The sequence below is a fragment of the Euwallacea fornicatus genome, chromosome 21 (assembly GCF_040115645.1).
Source record: "Euwallacea fornicatus isolate EFF26 chromosome 21, ASM4011564v1, whole genome shotgun sequence".
In the NCBI taxonomy this organism is placed as follows: Eukaryota; Metazoa; Arthropoda; class Insecta; order Coleoptera; family Curculionidae; genus Euwallacea; species Euwallacea fornicatus.
Window position 1 is genome coordinate 653,108 of NC_089561.1, and position 21,627 is coordinate 674,734.

The 21,627-nt window shown below is 40.4% G+C and overlaps 5 protein-coding genes across 7 annotated transcripts; 2 read left to right on the plus strand and 3 right to left on the minus strand.

Moving 5' to 3' along the window:
• The first annotated feature begins 403 nt into the window (after nucleotides 1-403).
• Nucleotides 404-2,362, plus strand: LOC136345947 (leucine-rich repeat-containing protein 15). The gene is made up of 2 exons (XM_066294685.1): nucleotides 404-590; nucleotides 798-2,362. The coding sequence occupies exon 2, from the start codon at nucleotides 799-801 to the stop codon at nucleotides 1,945-1,947; it is 1,149 nt and encodes a 382-aa protein (XP_066150782.1). The 5' UTR covers nucleotides 404-590; nucleotide 798; the 3' UTR covers nucleotides 1,948-2,362.
• Nucleotides 2,363-2,636: 274 nt separating this feature from the next.
• On the plus strand, nucleotides 2,637-5,808 carry LOC136345949 (8-oxo-dGDP phosphatase NUDT18). Its single transcript, XM_066294688.1, has 5 exons — nucleotides 2,637-3,130; nucleotides 3,338-3,475; nucleotides 3,527-3,673; nucleotides 5,040-5,316; nucleotides 5,365-5,808. The coding sequence occupies exons 1-5, from the start codon at nucleotides 2,871-2,873 to the stop codon at nucleotides 5,554-5,556; spliced, it is 1,014 nt and encodes a 337-aa protein (XP_066150785.1). The 5' UTR covers nucleotides 2,637-2,870; the 3' UTR covers nucleotides 5,557-5,808.
• CycJ (Cyclin J) lies at nucleotides 3,687-4,966 on the minus strand. 2 transcript variants are annotated; one of them, XM_066294690.1, is made up of 6 exons: nucleotides 4,836-4,966; nucleotides 4,678-4,785; nucleotides 4,451-4,622; nucleotides 4,109-4,387; nucleotides 3,894-4,059; nucleotides 3,687-3,837 (listed from the first exon to the last, which is right to left on the minus strand). In XM_066294690.1, exons 1-6 carry the CDS (start codon nucleotides 4,875-4,877, stop codon nucleotides 3,720-3,722), a joined length of 885 nt encoding a protein of 294 aa, XP_066150787.1. In that variant the 5' UTR covers nucleotides 4,878-4,966; the 3' UTR covers nucleotides 3,687-3,719. The 2 variants fall into 2 exon arrangements, with proteins under 2 accessions (XP_066150787.1, XP_066150786.1); XM_066294689.1 differs by having other exon boundaries at nucleotides 3,687-3,843; nucleotides 4,836-4,965.
• A 441-nt stretch (nucleotides 5,809-6,249) lies between the features above and the next one.
• On the minus strand, nucleotides 6,250-10,529 carry LOC136345953 (uncharacterized). 2 transcript variants are annotated; one of them, XM_066294694.1, is made up of 4 exons: nucleotides 8,056-8,177; nucleotides 7,361-7,504; nucleotides 7,007-7,302; nucleotides 6,250-6,945 (listed from the first exon to the last, which is right to left on the minus strand). In XM_066294694.1, the coding sequence occupies exons 1-4, from the start codon at nucleotides 8,059-8,061 to the stop codon at nucleotides 6,771-6,773; spliced, it is 621 nt and encodes a 206-aa protein (XP_066150791.1). In that variant the 5' UTR covers nucleotides 8,062-8,177; the 3' UTR covers nucleotides 6,250-6,770. The 2 variants fall into 2 exon arrangements, with proteins under 2 accessions (XP_066150791.1, XP_066150790.1); XM_066294693.1 differs by lacking the exon at nucleotides 8,056-8,177 and adding an exon at nucleotides 8,244-10,529 and having other exon boundaries at nucleotides 6,254-6,945.
• Nucleotides 10,530-10,643: 114 nt separating this feature from the next.
• Cam (Calmodulin) lies at nucleotides 10,644-20,934 on the minus strand. The gene is made up of 4 exons (XM_066294695.1): nucleotides 20,775-20,934; nucleotides 20,255-20,429; nucleotides 13,645-13,887; nucleotides 10,644-11,462 (listed from the first exon to the last, which is right to left on the minus strand). The coding sequence occupies exons 1-4, from the start codon at nucleotides 20,775-20,777 to the stop codon at nucleotides 11,434-11,436; spliced, it is 450 nt and encodes a 149-aa protein (XP_066150792.1). The 5' UTR covers nucleotides 20,778-20,934; the 3' UTR covers nucleotides 10,644-11,433.
• Between the last annotated feature and the right edge of the window lie 693 nt (nucleotides 20,935-21,627).

The window sequence follows — 21,627 nt, forward strand, 5'->3', positions numbered from 1 at the left end:
CTTATGGGAGTATTTCAATTAGTTTGTAATAAATAACGCAAAATTGCTACATTTGAAAAGGATTTTTTCGCTTACCAATCTATTAGTTGTCGCTGCCTAAGCAATGTTCTGATAATGTAGGGTTTGTTCTGTTAAAATTACACTTTTAAACGCGGCTAAATCGTCTTAAAATTGAAATTTTTGGATTTATTCATATCACAATGTCGGAAATTTCAAATCGCGACGCCATTTTTTAGAAAGAACGCATTAAGTTGACTTATAATATAAAAAAAAAATGTACGATGCAACCAACTATACAGCAATTGTACTGTTTATTTTTCTCTTTGTCAGATTAACGGAAGTAAATAAAGAAGAGAAAATAAGCACCTGTCAAATCAGCTGATCTATATAGTCCACAATTTGTCCTACCTGCCAGGTTTGTTATTGACACCTGTTGTTGCTATTGTTAATTGTTGTTTGATTTTAATTTATAAAGAAATCGTTATTTCTAGAGGTTTAAGGTTCTTATTAAGTAGCAAAACAAGGATAATGTATTTGACAATCAATTGCTAAAATTTTAGTTCTAAAGAGTTGCTTATATTGTCAATCAGGTAAGCTGATGTTAAGCCTTAGCTCATCATTCTTTCACCAATTAACACCACAGTTGCTTCTTTGGCCTTCACATTATGGGATTTCCTTTATTGGAATTACCCCATTACGAACCTACACTTTATCGTTGGGAAACCATTCAATCAAGTGCATCAATTTAACATAATATATAGGTTCCATTGCACCTGTAGCATTTTTATATTTTCCAGAATGAACAATTCACTATTTAAATTCCTGCCTTTACTTCCATTTCTGCTGTGTGTACAGGCGTCAGTAAACAAATGTGCTAACAGGCTGCTTGAACCATGCATTTGTGGACAACAATATATTGAGCGAATAACAAAGTTTGTAGTAAACTGCACTAATACAGGATTCACCACCACTGAGGCCCTACAGGTATTGCCTGAACAGACAAATGTTCTAATATTCACAGGAAATCATTTAAATGTGTTGCCAATGAACATTTTTGGGGATAGCCCATATTTAAGTGAATTGCAAGTTATTGACATGAGTAATAATGGAATTCGTGAAATTAAAGGGAAAACGTTTCATCATGTGACTAAGGTGCAAAGACTTATATTGAATCATAACAATATTTCCATTGCTGCTGAGGATGATAGGAATTTCCATCATCCTCGAGTATTTTCAAATTTTTTCAATCTGGAAGAATTGCATTTGACAAATGCATTTGCTGACAATACTGACTCAAAATTAGCTGATGATTTACATGACATTTTTGTGAATAGCAATCTAACCAAGTTGTACAAATTGCATTTGGAGCAGAATGAGATCAAAGGCTGGAAAGATGAGAAGGTATTTTGTGACCTACCAAATTTACATGATCTCTACTTAGGTGACAATAAGATCCCCAGTCTAAATTTCAAAATTTTGTGCTTAAAAAAGCTTCGATATTTGGACCTGGAGTACAACAATATCACGAAATTCACCCAAAAAGACTTGGACCTTTTTGATCAACTCCAGAGTGAACCGTCAAGGTCTGAAGCGCTTACTCTAGAAATTGGCAATAATCCCTTAAAATGCGACGCTGCGGCCAGAAATTTATACCTTTGGAGTCAAAATACCAGAGTCAAAATTAGAAACGAGGACCTGTTGAAGTGTGTCAATGCCAAGTATGGGCAGAAATACATAGTGAATTTGAAAAGTCTCACAGAGTCCAAACAGGGCCGCGTTTCGAAAGCTTTGACAGTATTACTAGTAGTATTGATATGTATTTTAGTAACGTTAACGTCTGTCTATGTGTATCTCAAAAAGGAGAGCGTTCGTAATAAATTATCCCCAGTTTTCGAAGCCATTACTCGGAAGGTGCAATATACCACCATTGAATCGCAAGAGGTTTAACACAGGATGTGGGTGTTCAATATCAGAGTGATGTAAAAGTGCCGTCCAATGGGTTTTTATCCAATATAATTTCTTGAAAAATTAATTGTATATTGTATTTTGTATTATTATTACGTAAAAACTCTGGGATTTCCAGTAAATGCTGTTTAAGAATTAACGCGGATATCCTTGGTGATTTTTTTATTATTTTTATGTATGAAATGTTTTATAATAATTGTAGTTTTAGTGTCAAAACAAACTCAATAGGAACGCAAATTAATGGGCGCAGCATGCCAAATAATACTGATTAACTGAAAACGGCACCTCTTGTGACTGTGTGATAATGCTGGTGCCTCCTAATGACTCTAAGTTTCTAGTAATATAAGGTTTGATATGCTATACTAATTTATAATTTTTGAATAAAGTTTATTAAGTATATGGTATTATATCTTACCACGAGATCTATAAATTCTTTAATTAAGTGAACTTAAGGAATACTGAATTTGATAATAATCTTGTTATATCGCTACACTCGTTAATCATTTGCATGTTTGACATCACACATGCGATATTGCTACTGTTAGTGTTTCACTGAATCTGTCCCTGTCTGAATCAGACGATTTGAAAAAGACAGAAAAGTACCCTTTGTCGCACCCAACTAACCCCACTTTTTTGTTATTATTTTTTTAGTTGTCAAACAAATTAAACGGTAAATTTTCTCTTTGGAATTTAAAATATTTGCTTTAGGCTACTCCTGATGTTAATTACGCATTACCACACACACAAGTGTAGCATTTACCACTAGATTATATGCCTGACAACGCGGTAAGAAGAGAATTCATTGCAAGAGTACACCAGGCATTGGTTCAGGATTCGCTAGTTTTCAACATTTTTTCATTGTTATCTACACTAACGGCACTACTAAATCCACCGTCTTTAAAAATATGCCCGACACAGTCGAATCGAATCTAATCAAAGTCCTTAAGGGCTTGCCTCTATTCAGCGAAGAGGCTGAAATTTGTGACTTTTCTTTGGAGGAGCAGAACGAAGCCCTAGAGTCCCAAGGCATTCAGCCTAATGTTGACCCGAATTACAAGCCCACCGTGGGGGAAACTGTAACTTATATTGTGGCATGTGTAATTTTAAACGAGCAAGGCGAGGTGTTGATGATCCAAGAAGCAAAACAGTCATGTGCAGGCAAATGGTAAGTAAAGTTTATATTGCCTGGGAGACGAGCTATTGTAGTCCAGGTTAGCTTGGGTACAAGCACTAAAAAATGTTTGACATAAATTTGGTGTTTTTGATCTCAAAATCTACCCTGATATGCTCAGAATATCCAATATGCAGAAATTTACATGGAAAAACAATTCACAAACAATTATACAAATATTGTTGTTGGTTTGTCATAAAGGTATTTACCAGCTGGAAGAATGGAGAAAGGTGAAACTGTTATAGAAGCATGTAAAAGGGAAGTGCTAGAAGAAACTGGATTGGAAATTGAGTGTACCACTCTCTTGATGGTTGAGAGTGCAGGGGGGGTATGGTTAAGGTATAACGGAGCTCACAAGGGGTGCTCTTGGGTCTAAGTTTTTCTGTGCAGATTTGTGCTCACAGGTGAAGTGTGTGGAGGCATTTTGAAAACACCTGTGCAAGCTGACAAGGAATCTCTACAAGCAAAATGGATTAACAATTTGGAGGATATTACTTTGCGGGCCTCAGATATTGTGGAATTGATTGAGAAAGCTAGGTAAATCAACATATTTTGCAATTAAATAAATAAATTTTATTGTGGTTCAAATCTTTCTTAAAAATGAACACTTGGGGCAACTTTGTATACCGCAGCTGCCACAATAATTCTCCCTAAATGTGCAAATTGAACTGGGATACAGCGCCAAAGTGTCAAGTGTTTGACTATACCTAAAAGTTTCAAATTGTTACGTTCAAAAGCCATATTCTGGTTCTTTTACTTGTTAATATGAAGAGTGTAGAAAGGTCCGCGTATATCTTCGCTTGTATAGTCGGTTGCTTGGTGGAGTCTATGGCTCCATGGAGATAACCCGCATTCCGCCCTACTAATCGCTATAATTCCTGCAGCAATCTCTGAAGGCTTGAACTCTTGCATGTAGTGAACGTCTGATTGAATTAACGTTTTAACGCGATTTAAGTTGGTTCTTGTACTCACTGTCAATGACATGATGCAGATATTCCAACACTGCGCTATGGATTCTATAGAAGGCACCCCGGAAATCCTGACAGCACTGCGTTAGGTCCTGCTGAGTTAAAGCAGCCTTCATGTAATAGTGCGTGTAATGAGCAGCTGTGGGAAATTTAATGTACCAGCAAAAATACTCCAAAACTCTCATTTCCAATTGTTTGTGCTCTTTCACAGTGAAGCAGTTTTGAACTAAGGCGTTTAGTTCCGAAATTTTCGGCACATTACGGGTGTTTTCCTCAAATTTCACTTAAAGAAACATATGATTAATTATAACTTTGTCTACTTATGTTTCTTTAAAAAGGCTTTTACCAGCCAGTAACAAACACACATTGGCTACCAGCAATATTTTCCCAGGAACAACATTGTGGCCATCCATGAAGGTGTCCAAGAGGTACACTGCGAGATGCAGACTGCAGTGGCTGTACTTTCGTTCAACGCACCTTTCTCGTAGATATTTTACGATTCGTGGTCGGCATTCCAGCTGAAACGACCGTATAGTACTGACTACTTATGACGTGCGGTTAACAACAACAAACCTGCGGAGAGGTGTGCAAAAAAGGGATTTTAATTTTCTCCCTTTGCTTGATTACTTCTTTGAAACTGTCGGCGTATTCGTCTATATCGCCCCAAGGCGGAGATTCGGCCTAAAATTGGGTGTTGTGCTTACGAAAATGGGGAATAGTTGAGTACTTACGTAGGAGCTGGAATATTCGCTTATAAGATTTGTCATTGTCATTTAGAGCTGAGGTACTCAACGCTTAAAGTAAACTGTTTTTTTTTTATCACCCAAAACTAGTAAATTTCTGGCCCGAATAAATAGCGATTTTAGACTTTTTATGTTTGCATTCTATTGCCCGTATACCTAAAGCGGGTGCTATTTACATACATTTTTCTGTAGGGCCTACACTCACGCCCGCCAAACAAAAGACCACACATGGCACCTCGACCAACTGCCCTGTCTCAGACCCTATTCCCAACTACTCCTTCGGCTGGTGATAGTGATAAAAAAGAAAGCAACCAATAGGGTGCACATTCTGCTAAGCGAGCGCACTTCGTGGCATTTGCCCATTTGTCAGGTGAACCCCAGCAAGAGTTACCATTCCACTTTGAGGAGGTTCATGGTGGACCTCTTCGGAGCTGAAGTACCTACCCACAAGCCCCATGGGCTGCTATCGGTGAGTGCGGGAAAAATCCTAGAAAAAACAATATTAATTTTGCCGTAGGTGGAACACGATCCAAGAGATGGGAAAGATGGGGCTGCTCTTACTCTGCTGGTTTCATTTAAATCCCCACTGGAGGAGGTGCCTATCATAGGGAAGTGCGTCTGGCATGAGGTGTCGAAGGAGTTGGGCGATAAACTGTTGCAGAAAGTGGTCGCTCGGAACGGCACCATCCAGTTTCATGTCATAAAATGAATCTCGAGAAAATGAGTTTCCTGTTGATATTATTTCAAAGTTTTATTCGCTTATTGTTGTAAATTTATTATATTTTTGTACGTTTACCGCCTGTATGTTCATAGATTTAAGTGTTAAACAATTCAGTTAAAGATCTATCACCTCTTGTTCCTTTCTATGCATTTTAAACTTTAATTCCATCATTATTTTGTGTATGACAAGATTGTAGTTAGTTGGTAAGAAATATAGGGAGGTTAAACACAATTAAACAAATCGGTTTTTTCCTTTCCGCACCAACGTTACCACGGGGGGGATTATATTCCTTTTTTTGCGAAACTTTGTGCTTTTTTGCTCACGGCCGGTCTCGAGCTCAAGGTCGTATAAATAGAAAAGTTTGGGCTTTACATCGCGCCTTCCAGGTCTACCGGAGCAGTGGCGTGCGAAAGCCGAAATTCGGCGTTTTTTTTTTAATGCGCTTTCCCAGAAACGAGTTGAGGTGCCAAAGCTGAGCCAAGAAATAGACGTGGAGGGCTGTTAGTTCCCGAAAATTGGAGATTTTGTGAAACCTCCAATCAACGGAATTGTTAGCTTTATCGTCCTGTACATCCGAAACGCGATGAACTAGAAATTTGGAAAAAATCGTATGGTGTTTCGTGCATGCTCGCATGAATCTGCTATAAATGAAAGTTACCGGATGAAATCGTTGTGAATTTTTATGCGCTACATGTCTGTGTTTACCTGAAAAGTCGATCGGGGCCCAGTGCCGATGCCTATTGTGCGTCATACAAAAAACTGAAGGAAGAATGAGTTCATACATAGGTTCAGTCGTCACAATAACAGGAAAACAATTCTAGGGGTTGTGGAAGAGAAAATATCGCAGATTTTGGGATTTTCAAAAAAGGGGCCCTCTTAAATCTATTAACCGAAAAACTGCGCAGTGGAACAAAGATGGGAAATACACGGGCGCGCAAACGTGCTTTATTGTCTTTGGTACAAATTAAACTTCATTATGATAACTAAAACCTCTATAATACACACTTTAAGTATATATATGGCAATAAGCTTTGTAATTTCATTCTTAAATTTATCAATTATTTATTTAAAATTTATTATTTTCAATATCGGTTTCAGCTCAATGCCTTATTTTTTACTAAATTATTAATATTTATTTATCTCTACAAATATTAAACCGAGTTTCGTTGTTTACATTTATCACTGACGCTCAAGTAGATAAATTACGCCGCATAGCTATAATCTTTACCCTGTATATTAACTCGTACGAAAGTCTTTTTGTTGGGTTCGAAAGACGTCGTCTTTATCGAGTCAAGGGAAAAATCTGGAAAATCCCTGGTGATATCATTGTGATACCGATCCTTTTCCAGCTCCTCTGCCTCCTCCTCCAGGAATTTTCTATTAAACAAAATAACAAAAACTTTATTTTCGCCACATGCGCAACCTCGTCAAATCTGACCTGTATTCCTCGTCCTGTCCTTCACTCTCGGGCCTCTCGTGCTTAACAGTATTAGGGGTGAAAAGGTTGTTTAACGGGGGCGCAAAAAATCTTCCTCTGTGTATCACCCCGTTTCCTCCAATTAGGGCGTTGCGGACGGCAGTATAGAGGGGAGGATTCAAGAGGAAAGGTGGAAGAAAATCCGTTTGTCGGTTTTGGGGCGGAAACGCAGGGTGCAACAATTGGAACCTGTTGGCCGTTGAAGTAGCACGAGTCGTTGGTTGTTGTTGTTGGTCATGGATTATTGCGGTTTGAACCTTCAAATAAAGTATTTGTAATGATTTTTTTAGGAGAGTTTAGTTGAGCTGAACTTGCCTGATGACGACCCGCGGGGAGGTGATTTTGATGATGGTGGAACGGCAGCAGTGGGAGGAACTGGTGCGCGCGAATGGAGGCCGCAAAGCAGAGACATCCAACAATTGACCTGATGGTGATGATAGTCAAACCACTGCGGCTTGCCTGCGAATATAAGAACAAAAAAACATTTAGTTAGACGCTTCAAATAACAAAACTTTCGTTTTCTCTGTAAATAGTTATAAATCGATTTTTTTGAGGATTAAAGTTACTTCAGCTGAGAAAGGCACAAAACGTGAGCTAAAATGTTGCAACCCACAAGACCATTTATCGCCTTAAACACTATACCTGGTACTTAACCTTCGACATATAACAGAACCAAAAACGTTATTGCCCGTGTTTACTTATCTCCTATAAGATTTACCGTCGTGATATACTCCTTACGTGACAAATTAGTGTATGGACAAAATCATGGTTTTTAATTACCATGAATCGCGTTATGGTACTGTTAATACCGGCCAATTTTGCAGGCCTGCAGAACTATTAGAAATTTATGGCAGTCAAAATCAACCAACGACATCGGCAGGAAGAGGATCTTTAGATCGGACTCGTTGCACGCAGACCCCTTCGGGGAAAAGCACGTATCAAATGTATTCAAGCTGAGGCACACTTCTACAGCACGCGTAAGAATCTGATGCAACAATAACTCATAATACCTGCATTTCACGCTGCCATCACTGACTACTGAATAATTGCGGCTATCGGCATTGAAAGTGAAAAAGAGAAATGCGATAGCATTCCAACGAAAATGTTCTTATTTAATTTTTTTTTTCTTTTTTTAAATAAATATCAAAGAAATCGTCGCTCCCAATGCATTATCGTGTAATAAATTCGAGTAACTAACCATCGACATTTTTGTCAAGATATGCGCACTATACAACACCAAACACCACACGTTAGAACAGCACAAATCGGATACCTTCAACGCACAGGCGATCGTTACTAAATTCCAACAAACACGAGTTTAGTCAAAAATAAAAGTATCTCAGCTGCCCCCTCTATAAGAGGCCGTTCTGATCCTTTCGGATTTAATTTACTGAGCTCTATCAAGTTCAATAACAATTGGCTACGTTTACTTCGAGGCAAAGCCTTTGCGAAGAGTTTCGTAATTGAGACCAATTCTTCATACAGAACTTGAGACTGAAGGAACCAGGTCGCGACAATGTGACAATTTACAACATTACGATGTTTTCCTTTCAACTCAGCGTGTTGTAATAAGTGTGTTTTGTTATATGTAGATTCCCACAACTTGTTCGAAATGATGATGTGGGAACTCGCTTAGACGTTTCGCACTTAAATAAGTTCATCACTTCTAACAGAGAATCGCCAATTTTCTGCATAACCTGGCAACGTTGGCCGCAAGAAAATCGCTCCGAAACGCCGATTTTTGACGTATAATTTTTTAAACAAACGCCAAGCGTCGCGTTGCCGTTTCCTCTTCTGAACAGAAATATTCTTCAACTCTAGTCAAAATGGCTGATATAGCCGCTCCTTTTCTTGCATTTGACAATAACGATTTTTCCCTATTAAATCCAAAAATAAGAGGTAAAATCAATTAACTATGAAATGTAATTCCTTGGGCATTTGTGCGTATAAATGCAACGAATCAATCTTTGCCTCAACGATTAAGATTGACCAATAAATTGCATCAAGAAAATTGCCCAAACAAACTTATTTCCTTTGAATTGAATTTTAAGTAACCAATAGAACCTTCGTCCTTGCCCAGGGCATTTTGGACCGAATAAAGGAACAGTGAACGATGTGAGAAACATGTATAACAAAGTCATGGACATCAGATGGTTAATGAAATCACCGATATTAATCAAACGCCATTGAAGAAATAGCAGCAGCTGTCTGGTGTATTATAATTACATCGTCTATTAACGTTCTAATGAAATTGACCATTCACTGCCTTTGTCTAGGTATTGTGTCATAGTATATCGAATCCAAATCAATTACGTCGATACGTGTTAAGTTTGCGAAGTAGGAATGTGTTACGAAAAAACCTTTCTGCTAAAGGAGACATGCACTTTCCTTCTGTTTGCTTTAGGTACACTGCCCATTCGGCCACTCATAATGCCATATTATTTATTAATTAGGAATTGTAGTTGTTCCGTAGTGAATGGTCGCCTTTAGTTAAGTGCGTCATGACACACACGCAAAAAGAACTTGCCGGATTTGTCGGTCTAGGACACACCTCTGGGACTTAATAGACCAAAATCTCAGAGATCGTATATCGCACATGTATATGTGTAGCTGTCATTATTTTTCCTACTTGAAATTCCTGACTTCGTTCTTGAATGTGTCTTTATCCAATTATAGCAGGATGAAGATTAGAAAATTTAGTCTTAAAGTACTTGAACTTCAAGTAGCCGCACCTAAAAATTATGAGAAAATTAGATATATTCAGCCATGGACTTAAAACTGTAATTAAGTACAGGTACTGAAGGACATGATTTGACTATTTACATTCTCTATAAAAATGATTGTTAATGCAGGCAGAAGTGATTAAGCTTAATTTATTATTGGCAATTAAAATCTGTGCAAATATTTTATTAAAAACAATGTTTTATGGGCAGTTTATTCAATTAATTATCAGCAAACATGGATCACAACAAGAAAAGCAAAAAAACCGCACGTACCGATAAGCGTCGAAGATAAGAATTATTTATGACAACACTGAATAAAATCTTAGAAGAGTTGTACCAGTGGCGGACATACAGTCGGGCAGCCAGGCCGGTAGCCCACTTACCCCTTACTGATGCGCTGCAATGGCTGTATTACAACGAACGATTCTTGAAGAAAAACGTTTGAGATTCAAATCAAGTCTTCTTGATATTGTGGTGAAGCCGGATCTCCATTAATTTCTTGTCTAATCTTGGCCATTATAACGTAATAATTTACATTACATACCACTCAAACTTATCTTATTGTTGTAAGGTAAACAGTACAAAAAAACAGTGGCAGACATCCGGCTGTTGAGTTTGGTGTTTGTCCCCAGAGCGGGGACCCACTTACATTGGGTTAGCCATCGAATCGTACTGTACTAGTACAAGCTTAGTACCTTCTTTCGACCTGAAAGTCTCAATCCACAAAATAAGCGGTTAAAAAGTAACGGTTAACGAATATATGGTGAACGCAATATTTACCTAAATTTGTCGCTCAGTCACAGTCGAGTGCAATTCCGTCCAATTCCATCATATATCCCTCCACCTCCCCACGGCTCTAAATGAAACAAAGCAAATAATTTACGGTTGATTTTTATTGTAAATAAATAGTAACATAAAAGATCAGTAATAATAAACTATAACGGGTCCGATTAAGTGACCAAAAGAGAACTATTATTATTTCTAGCCACATTTAGTTCAGATTTAAACACCTAATAATGTCACATGTAACTTCTAGTTACTCTCCTATGCTGTAGTAATAGTATGTAAAATAACCTAATACGAGAATAAAATGGAAATAAACTCTTATATTTAATATTTGAAAAAACTAAACATAGTCATTTCTACTACGGTACAGTACATTGGGACAAAAAGAAGTAATTGATTACCTAAACGTTGCTCGCCTCCTGATGGTCGAACAAACCGACTAAAAGGGCGAAACATAACGGGGATTATTCGACCATCAGGAGCGGTCCAGGGGCAACGTACAAACTCGAAGAGAGTACATTCTATTATAAGTGCACAAAGTACGACGATTTTGGGAGCGACGTTAATCGATAAAACTGCATTAAGTACGATCTCATACCTTGTGAAGGTCTAGTGAAATTTCGTGTTTGTTTTACTTGAGTACTCCAGGGGCACGCCCAACAAAATATATTACAAAAATTTACACATAATCAATTTATAAATATTTATTACGATAATTAAAGTATGTCTTGTAAACTAAATAACATTAAAGTTATTCACATAATGGCCCGGATGCCAATATACAAGCATAAAGTTCAGTTGGTGTGAAAAATGTAGTAGAATTTGTTTTACGGGCCGAGGTGAAACAATGGAAAGCTGAAATGCAAAATGTTGGCTTCTTCACTTTGACGTCATCATGGTGACAAACTCTGAAACAAAAAATTGTTTATCAAAATGAATCCGCTTGGAAATCGTACATAGAACATCAACTAGTACTAACTCTTCGCCGGAGAGGAGGCGACCTTAAGCTGCAAGCAACGGTCCGGTCGCCCCCCCTGAGGCCGAAAGAACAACGAAATTATTACTTAATTAACGCACAAAACAGTGAACATCGTCTCTTTGGCTGTAGTTAGTCAACAAAAAAAGGCAGAAGCGTCGCGTAAAAAAACCCGCAGTTCCAGGAGAAGCAATGCTTGAAATTGTGTGAAAAATCTGTCCGAAAGACACCGTTTCTCTCAGGTCTGGTGAGGGATTTTGGGTCGCTATGTAAATACAACGGTGGAAAAAAAAACGCGATGGTTTCAGAATTATCCGGAACAAGCTGGTAACTTACCACAAAACGATTATTTCACGTTACTAGCACTGCTATATTAGGAATGACATTTTTGAAATAATGATACCCTTATTAGTGGCGTTTCAACCGACCGTTTCGACTCTATATCACTACCGCCATCTTTAATCTAAACGTGAACACATCTTGGGACTCCCAAAGTCGGTGAAATGTCAAAACGGATAAAACACAAAGTGGAACTCTGCAAGTAAACTTGCTCTGCGGTCAGTCCGCTGGTCGCAACAAGCTGTTTTTGACACATAAATAGCAAAATTTAAAGCTGAAAGCGCCTTTGACCCACTGATTTTTGCTCTATGCGTGACGTTTCTGAATGCGCAGAACACTAAAAAAATTACTTTAATCACACTTAACAAAAAAAAAAAAGAACTTTTTGGTAGCAGAACGAAATAAAGTCGAAACGTGCGACGCAAATTTCGCAACTACCTCGGTGCGATAGATACAGGGTGTGTTTCAAAAAAATCTGCGTTTCGAGACACCCCCTGTATATTCTCCTCTAACCGACGACACATCGAAAACGTAAAAAAATGCAGTTGATTTTCTCGATGGGGCTCAGAAAACGCCCCAAAAACCTTTTTTTCTTGTCTGAAAATCGGCTCATGCGCTCGGCAAGAAGACTTGTACACAACATCGCATTCTAAAGTGGTACAAAGCGGACTACAAAACTGACCAGCTTGAAGCGCGTGTGACTGTAGTCGAGTACTGAGTGAAAACAATGAGCGATAGCGCTCGGAAATCTGCAAAGAACGAATACAAACTGCCAGTCATACGCCAGCCAAACTCAAACTTAATTAAAATTAAATGGAAAAAGGTCGTAAGTTTAAAGCTAAATTAAGAGTGTAACTTTACTCCGCGTTAAATCGGTTGAAAATGATCTGAGACGCTGGTGACAGATCCAACTCATAAACTTCCATTCGGTATTGGCCAAAGATACATTGTAATATACAGGGTGTTAAATAAAAACAATCAATTTAGAGACCATCGTAGATTGGCGTCGACTTCTCGCCCTCCCTGGGGTGTGGCGCCTTCTTCGCAGGCTCGAAAGTTTCCTTCTTGCCCCGCGCTTTTTACTTTTGACATGCACGTTACAGGCCTTAACACATCTATCGAAAAAAGAAGCCTTTCTTGGTGGTGATTACGCCACGATTTTCTATATTTAACAAAGAGAGATAATCGACGCGGCTATCAGGTAATCAGATAATATGAAAATACTGTAAGCTTTTCCACCGAGGAAATGCCACAATGCAGGCGTCAACGATAACTTATCGTAATGGCGCAATTAAGTTGTAAATGTCGAGCGAGAGGATGAAAATTTTACGTATCTTAAAAACAATTTTAGGAAGGATTTGTGGATATTTTTACAGAAGATTTATTGAAGAAATATTTTCAAAAAGGCGATTAAAGAAATGATGCACCATTTTCGAGTTTTGAGCGTAACGTGCCTCGAATAATACAAAATTCCGCCACCGCCCTGCAGCCTCTTCGCCCCCCCCTTTTTGCGAAATTCGAAGGGCAACGTGTCCGGATTTACCTTACGAAATGTGAGCGGAACCGTCAATTTCGGCTGAACGCAATTTTGCCCGACAAAACTGAACTCGGTACGTCGCGGTGACGACGAATCGCTCCTGATTAAGTTTGGACATGAAACGGCCGAACAAACTCGGACTTCATTGGGAGGGGGATCAACCCCCCGGACGGTACTTCGAACCACCAACGAAATTAAAAACGTATAAAAAAAATAATAATAATCGGCGATTGCGTACCTTCGTAATTGACCTGGCCGTCACCGTCGATGTCCGCCTCCCGAATCATCTCGTCCACCTCTTCGTCGGTGAGCTTCTCCCCCAGGTTGGTCATCACGTGGCGCAGCTCCGCTGCGGAAATGAAGCCGTTGCCATCTTTGTCGAATACACGGAATGCTTCGCGGATTTCCTCCTCGCTGTCGGTGTCTTTCATTTTGCGCGCCATCATCGTGAGGAATTCGGGAAAGTCGATCGTGCCGTTACCTGGAAAATTGACCACTCACGCAAATAGTCACAACACTTGCAGGGAAAGTTCATCAAAACACTCTTGAGAGCGATTCGATTGCAGTGCTCAGACGTTTCAGCATGACTAAAGCTGGCTGACCCACCTGCGCCCAAGGCCCATTTTTTTTTTTTTTCGTTCTGAAAGACTCTAGAAACGTCCCGACGCGGCAGGAACGATTTTTGCGTCGGTCTCTGCAGCGGGACCCGTCCGCCCATCTTACTTAGGACAAATTTGCGGCTTACAGGCGTCCGCGCTTGGGTGTTTACAACCGCACGAGTACAATGATGAATCACGGATAATAATTATTATTGAGTTGTTTTTTTAAGTAAATAGTGCAAGTGCCATACCTATTTGGCCACCGGCCAGGCTTCGCTGCTGAGCGTTTTCTGTAGTCGCCTTTTTTCGACGTCTACATTACTTCCAAAGTTAGATTTGCAGGCAAGTGTGTTTTGTCTCGGCATTGCCGGAAATCCACCCGCAAAATCCTGGCCGATATTATAAATAGATGTAAATTCAATGTCGTTGTTACATTGACCCAACCCAGTGCAGCAAAAGCTTATGTAAACAATTCCACAAACAGGAATTACCACATTTCACACACACTCGGTTTGATAGAATTATCGCAATTGCACCGTGCTCGTCGTATTTTCCTTGCAATTTTCAAATTTCGAATTAATACGTCCGACATAATTAGCAGGTAAACATAGGCGGGACGAGCCCCCTGAGTTTATCACATTTGCTCTTCGCATTTAACACCTCTAATCAATGCCAAAGCGGACGTAAGTGATTATCGTTCGAGTGTTATAACTACACGATTACGCCCGTAGGTGCGTCAATAAAAATGAAATGCTGCGGAATCAATGAGAATTGTTTGTTTCAATGGGACGCTCGAATCGGCAATTTTCAATCGAATATGCCGGGAGACCGGCAAGATGTAGCATGCCGCTATGGTGGTACTTCAGATGGCACTTTGCGAATTAATTCGAAAAAATGCTTTTACACCCACGGTCGATGACGTGTCGTCGTCGATTGATACAGGGTGGGGGAGTTACACGCGTTTTTCCTCATATTTTTCAGTTTTCTCACGTGTACCTCGAGTTGAGCGCGTTCGAAAATACAAAACGTGAAAAATCATTTTAAGATTGCGGACACGACGGAATTTCACCTGCAACCGTACGCAAATCTTTGGCCGGATTTTACTTTCGATAAGGCGTATTTCTCGTCCAAATATAGACAGCTGCCCCCAACTCCGGGCACGCGAGCGTTCGTCGATAGCCCCCGATTTTCTTGGTGATCAATAAGATGAATAATTACCGAGTCGACATTAAAAATAAATCCTCTTTGAGCGGCCGACGCACAGCAATCGCAACAAAATGTCTAAAATGCTGATAGCCCGACAAGACAAAAAGCGAACATTAAAGATTTTTTTGTCGGTATACGCAAAGCATGTGTTCATTACTCAAAAACGAGGATCGGCCTTGAGGCGAGCACCGCCACAGTTTATACGGCACAATACAATTTATTTACTTTAAGGAATACTATTACTGGTGTTAAGAACACTAAGCCGACCATTTAAACCGGGTAATGTGCCTGGCATAACGCGAATTTTTCGCACTTATTAAGGTGGAATTATGATCGTTTTACGAGGCGATGAATTCGGCGTTGTCGCGAAAAAAAAAAAGAGATCTTCACTTGGCAGCACGGTCACACATCACGTGACAGTGACACAACGAACAGGCGTCAACCATTTTTAAACAATAGAACGTTGCCGCGTTGCCATTTTCCGATCGTTCTACGGCTCAGAAGCAATAAGGAGGCGAGGAAGTCGGAGCGGTAATTCGCAAATATTTTCCCACTGATTAACTCATTATGGATATCATCAGATTGACGCTAGACGTGAAAAAACTTAACGATGCGAGAATTGGAATTTCTCCAGGTGGAAAATTTGCAAATTACTGCATTAATTAGGAGCCTGAGACATGCGAAACTTCATTTTATACTGAGAATCGTGGAATTTCTTTGGCACTCGAGATGTTCCCAACTAATTTGCCTCCTTTGCACAAACACAGAAAAGGGTTCTAAGCGGGCATGAATTATTCAAACCCTGAAACGGCAGGTTTCGTCACTCAGAACTGTAACCCTAATAATGGGTGTTATCGATTGCGATCTGCACGTATCGAGAAAAAAAAATGAAGAGCAAGGCGAATTATCAGTGTTTACGTTGATCCAGTACGCATCGCACCATCGCAACATTTTTATCTGTATTGATTGCCTCATCGCCGAAATGAAATCATCATCATCATCATCATCATCATCATCTCCTGAACGCCATCCCGCAGAAACCACGTTGAAAATTTCGACCTTTTGACGTAATAATCGGGCGAAGATAAGGATCGTTTGGAGTTTAAGGCACGAACCTGCCCTCTCAAGGACGATTATATGGAACACGCAAGTAACCTCCCCTGATATTGTGCATCCGGATCGAATCGATAACCGTCCCGAGCGTGACACAAATGGTGAATGGTACGCGTTTTACACGTGACTACCGATACTTTTCTGAACCTTTTTCATCATTTGGCAAAACTGTGTGTACATTATGAATGAATGAACCAACGTAGTTTTGTTCAGAATCAGAAAGTGATTACTACCCAGTTTACTACTCTAATTAATGCTTGCTAGCAAGGTTTGGCACACAATCGATATTTTTAGAATGGTTACCCATTTACACTTCGCAGAGACAATGTTTGGGTATTTCTGCAAGGATGACTCGCCTTCACAACGGGAGCCACCAGCCAATTATTTATCGAAGTTGTTGTTGATAATGGCAGAGGAATTTGAGCGATCGGAAGATGAGACATTGTACGTGATTCCAATTTACTATTGCACGGATTTGAATGCGTACGTACGGTCACCGCGAATGCGGCCCCATCGAGGGAAGTAAATAATCGAAAGCGTGAGGGGCTCCTGAAAATATCGTGTCAGTTTGCGACGAAAACACTCAATAAAATTATCTCCGTAACTAGTGCAATTTCGATTTATCCCAGTTCCATATCTACAATACATGTCAATTAGCTTTGAGTTTCAAGGTTTATCTCGACACATAAGGGGCGTTTCTTGTACACGCGGCGTAAATTTAAGGGGACATTCTTCGAGTCGAAATAGGGAAAAAAGCTTCTATAAACGTGTGTATGTCTGGAATCGTTTCATTTCCGGCAGTTTGTTTTGGTTCAGAGACACGCAAGAATTTAATCTGGAAAACGAAGCGAGATACGAGAAAATATCAAGGGGCAGAAACGTTTCATTTTTAGTCGGTTTGTATCGGGAGCAATTATGAAAATACACGTGGCAAATATGCTGGGCATTATTAACTTTGGGTGCAATCCCGACGATCCAATGCTGTAGGCGCGCCCCCTGAAATATCTAGGACCAAATGTGGCGAACGACACAGTGCGCAACCGAGGCTGAGTGCACATGGGCAGCGCAACGATCACGGGTTCCTTACTCCGTGGTTGTTGTCACCTCCGAGATTTACGGAAACTCGAGTTCTTGCCTGCCGAAGTACCACATCAGATCCGGAACGAGAATGCGGCCGGATGAAGCGCCGGCGCGCCACGGCCGGGTGGTACTGTTCCACGACGGTTTGTGGCGCGTTTTTCGCAACGTTGAATCGCACGACGAGGACCCACCGATCGACTCCCAGATCGCCCGATTTGATTCCAACAGATTTCAATATTTCCACTCTCCGAGGTGAAGCGGGCCAAGTACCAGGGACAGTGGTCCGGCCCGCGTCCGTGCACGTGATGGAGCATGGAGAAACCCAGCCCACGGGTCGCGAGCGGTTGATTCCGTAGTCGGGCGTTGTAGAAAATCCATAGAAGTTGGAAGATTTCTGTTGTTGTTGATTTGGGAAAATCAATAAAGGAAAGAAAAACAACTAGTGTCGGGAAATAAATACGTTGCACGGGGAAAGCTTCGCGTTTGCGGATATAAAAGCCCAGGAATAAGGGGTGTTCTAAACTCGAGGGCCACCACTAGGATCCTGGTGACCGCGAGGGATGGAAGGCTACCTAGATTGTAGCAGAGTCGTGTAATATCGACGAAACGCTTTTGTGGGATTAGAAAGTCGCCGGAAAAAACTGCGTTAGAAGGATTTTCGTGTAACGTTTGCGCTTCTGCGAAAACCATCTTGTTTTCTGGGTTAATGATTGATGAAGCGTCAGCTTGCATGTAACCGTGTACCTCCCAATTAAGTATGGCCAGGAATTTTTGAGGAAATTTTGGCACCCAAAGAGCATTTACTTAAAAACTAAAATAACAGTCTATCCCCGTACATTCAGAATGCAAAACAAGGACAGTTGCAAGAATCGGTGATAATTAGAAGCAAAATTCAAACCTACTGATTGATAATAAAGATTTAATTGCGTCCCTACGTGCAACGCAACACTACATGACGAGATGCGAGACGAATCTTAAGACAGACAAATATAATTACTGTTAACTACAGAAGAATGCAGAGCATTCGATTGTAAAAATATATAATTGCATTCCTAGGGTAGTGCGAACTCTGCCAAGGAATAAATTAGAGATAGTGTTAAGGAAATACTTATGTAAACATGCGTTCTGTTGATCAAAAGTTTTTTTTTGTGCGATGGGAGTGACCTATGGGGTATTCATGTGTTTAGATGGGTTTACTTTGATCGGTATTTTTGAATGAAATCTCCTGTGGCTGACGAGTTTCGTCCTACTAGAAATACAAACCAAAAACAGGAAAGGCAAAGGGAAAGGAGAAACCAGTCGTATGCAGCCGAAACGAGGCGCTTCCCACTCTCATTAACCGAAGCTGCACAATGGGTCAAGAGGCTTAATGGATGTCAACTGTCTTCTTTACGTTTTCCTTGCCGAGCAAATGTGATCCAAAACCGTCAAACATCTGATTATCTTGGCGAATAACCTTCGGAAGGACGAGAGTACTTCTGAGAACACCAGATTCGGCAAACACGGAAAACCTACCAGGGCAGGATCGCGAACGTATTCGCGCATCACTCGGAGAGCCGTTATAGTGACAGCTCTAGTAAACATCGTAGAGGTATTTTATGACTCGACTCATTCAGAGCTTAACAATTTAAAAGAGCAAAATTAAAATATTGCAAAAAAAAAGGTCCGTTAGGCCCCATCACAGGGAGCTTTACGACAGCTGCATTCCTAGGAAAACTTGCATTTCGAATGTCCCAAAACAAAACACAGAATAGTGAAATCTAGCAAAAGACAAAATAATTTAATAAATTTTATTTGTTTGGCACGGGAACCACATTTGAGTCAGTGAATAAATCTTGGAGATATGCACCTACTGCATAATTGTCCTTGACACATTTAATAGTACAGATGAGTAATGTTTGATTAGCTGGGTACCTCAGCTTTTCGGGAAATGTATACTCGCAATGAGCTAAATTTCAGTAATATAGGAAGAGCTATCGATTAAATCGAATGCGTCTTTGCAGCCATACAAATATCTAATTGAATGTGAAGTCACTCTATTCTCCTCATGAAGCCTCACTCGTGTTGCGTAAATTTGCCAGAAACGACTGCCCAAATCTAACCGACCTGAGATAAAGAAGATCTCAATAGTGGGGCTCATTTTTCACTAACGGGATCGTTTGAGATTTTTTTATTGCCATTTAGAATTTAATGAAAGTAGTGAAGTAGACAAGACCGACTTCCCCTTGTCGCCTCTTACAACCCAAAATTAGGGTTAGACAAGCAAAATACGGATGTTGGGGAACATTCTGAATAGATGTCTTAAAAAAAAAAGAAAATTGAATAAACCCAGGGATATCCAAGGATGTCTGAAGACCTTCTATGATATTTCCTGGGCGAAGCAACCATTTGTCCCAAATATCAAGTAGTGAAGGGCTCTTGGGTAAGTAAATTAAAAAAAAAATTAAAATGGGACGATTTAGGTATTTTCAGCCTGAAGTGATCCCCGGTCTTGATATCAACATCCCTGGGGTAAGTATCTGACAGCATATTGGCTAATAGGGCCTAGAGCTTGGGTCTCTCTAACTTGGATATAATAAAGCTTATTATCGTGGTAGTAATTACAATTTGGCCTCGAGTCTAGAAAGCTGAACGTCTAAGAGCACTTTCTCATTGAAACGTAACAGTGTAAACATAGGCAAATCTGGATGGAACAACTCAATCTTTGACCTACTTAATTAGGTAAAAAACGAACTGAAACGCTCATCCTTACACAGGAAATTAAAGCAAAGTGAACCATCCAATTGCAAATGTTCCTAATTAAAGACTTCTAATGAGCTATGACTAATTAATCAGTCAAAATTTACATACCGTCCGCATCGACTTCATTGATCATATCCTGTAATTCGGCCTCGGTGGGATTTTGCCCTAAAGATCTCATAACCGTTCCTAATTCTTTGGTGGTAATTGTGCCGTCTCCATCCTTGTCAAACAGCGAGAACGCCTCTTTGAATTCGGCGATTTGTTCTTCGGTGAGTTGGTCAGCCTAGAAAGGAACAGCCTGAAGAAGCCACCGAAATGTTTGTTGCATGTTTAAAGTAAACACCCCATTCCTACGTAATGTCGAAATGCAACAGATCGATATATTTGACGTTTTTTTTTTTCGGGGAAATTCTGGTGTTGGGTATAGTTACATAGCTTCATTGGAAATGTTTGCCAGGCCGTACCCGCAATGCGTCAAATCCTCGGGCCGGTCTATGTGGGTACCCCAATTTTCGAGAGCTATTTACCAACAATTTCGAAGGGATTTTCTAAAAATACTCGAACCGGGGCGAAGCTTGGACCTTGGACATGGATTTAAAGCGTACGATGATCGGAAATAGCCACTCACCATTGTGATTTTTTAAGATTACACTAAAACGAAATTAAATCGACGCAAAACTTCGTTGATGACAACTTAACACCGCCAAAAGCACCAGCCAACTGTTTCGTTTTCTCGTTTTGTTTAGGACGGCGATGGGGGAGGGGTATCGGCAACGGCGCCGCAAACACTGCCGCCAAGGCGCAATGGCGCGGCTACGACATAAACCAGCAAATATTCCTACGCGTTCTCAAAAACCCCTTTTCAGTTACCCAACTCCCTAAACCTGTTCCCCGTTAAACTTCACAGAAACCATTTTACCCTCCTGCATCTGCCACCGGAGAACTCCGGGACCGGTCAAATCCACAAGAGAAACATGAATTTATTTTTCGCGGCGGAATGTGTCAAAAGTTTGAATGTCGGGCGCGGCTTGTTTACAACGTCCACTTGAGGGATCGGAGCGCGCCGATTGGTTGACGGTTACCTGCAATGCGTCAAGCAGGCCGTCGCACGCGGTGCGTGACGTTTTCATAGCGCCGCGACGCTAGGTCGGACGACGACGTCGAGCGTCGTTCTGCTGATTTTGTGTGCGGGTGCGGCAACAAGAACTGGGCATGTACATGCAAGAATCGTGCCGCGTCACTAAAACCAACTTCATAACATCTAATTAGGTCTGAATAATTTAAAAATTGGCCGCTGAGGCCACTCCCGGCCACGCGGGGGCCCTCGTCTAGCACCAAATTTATTGCAAGGCTATTAATAGACGCAGTTTTCATATACATGGAAAATTATTGATGGGAGCTTTCATGGAAATTTGCACGTATCATTGTTATGCGGAAATTTATTTGCAAGCTTAAATAACCTTAATACAAGCTACAAAACG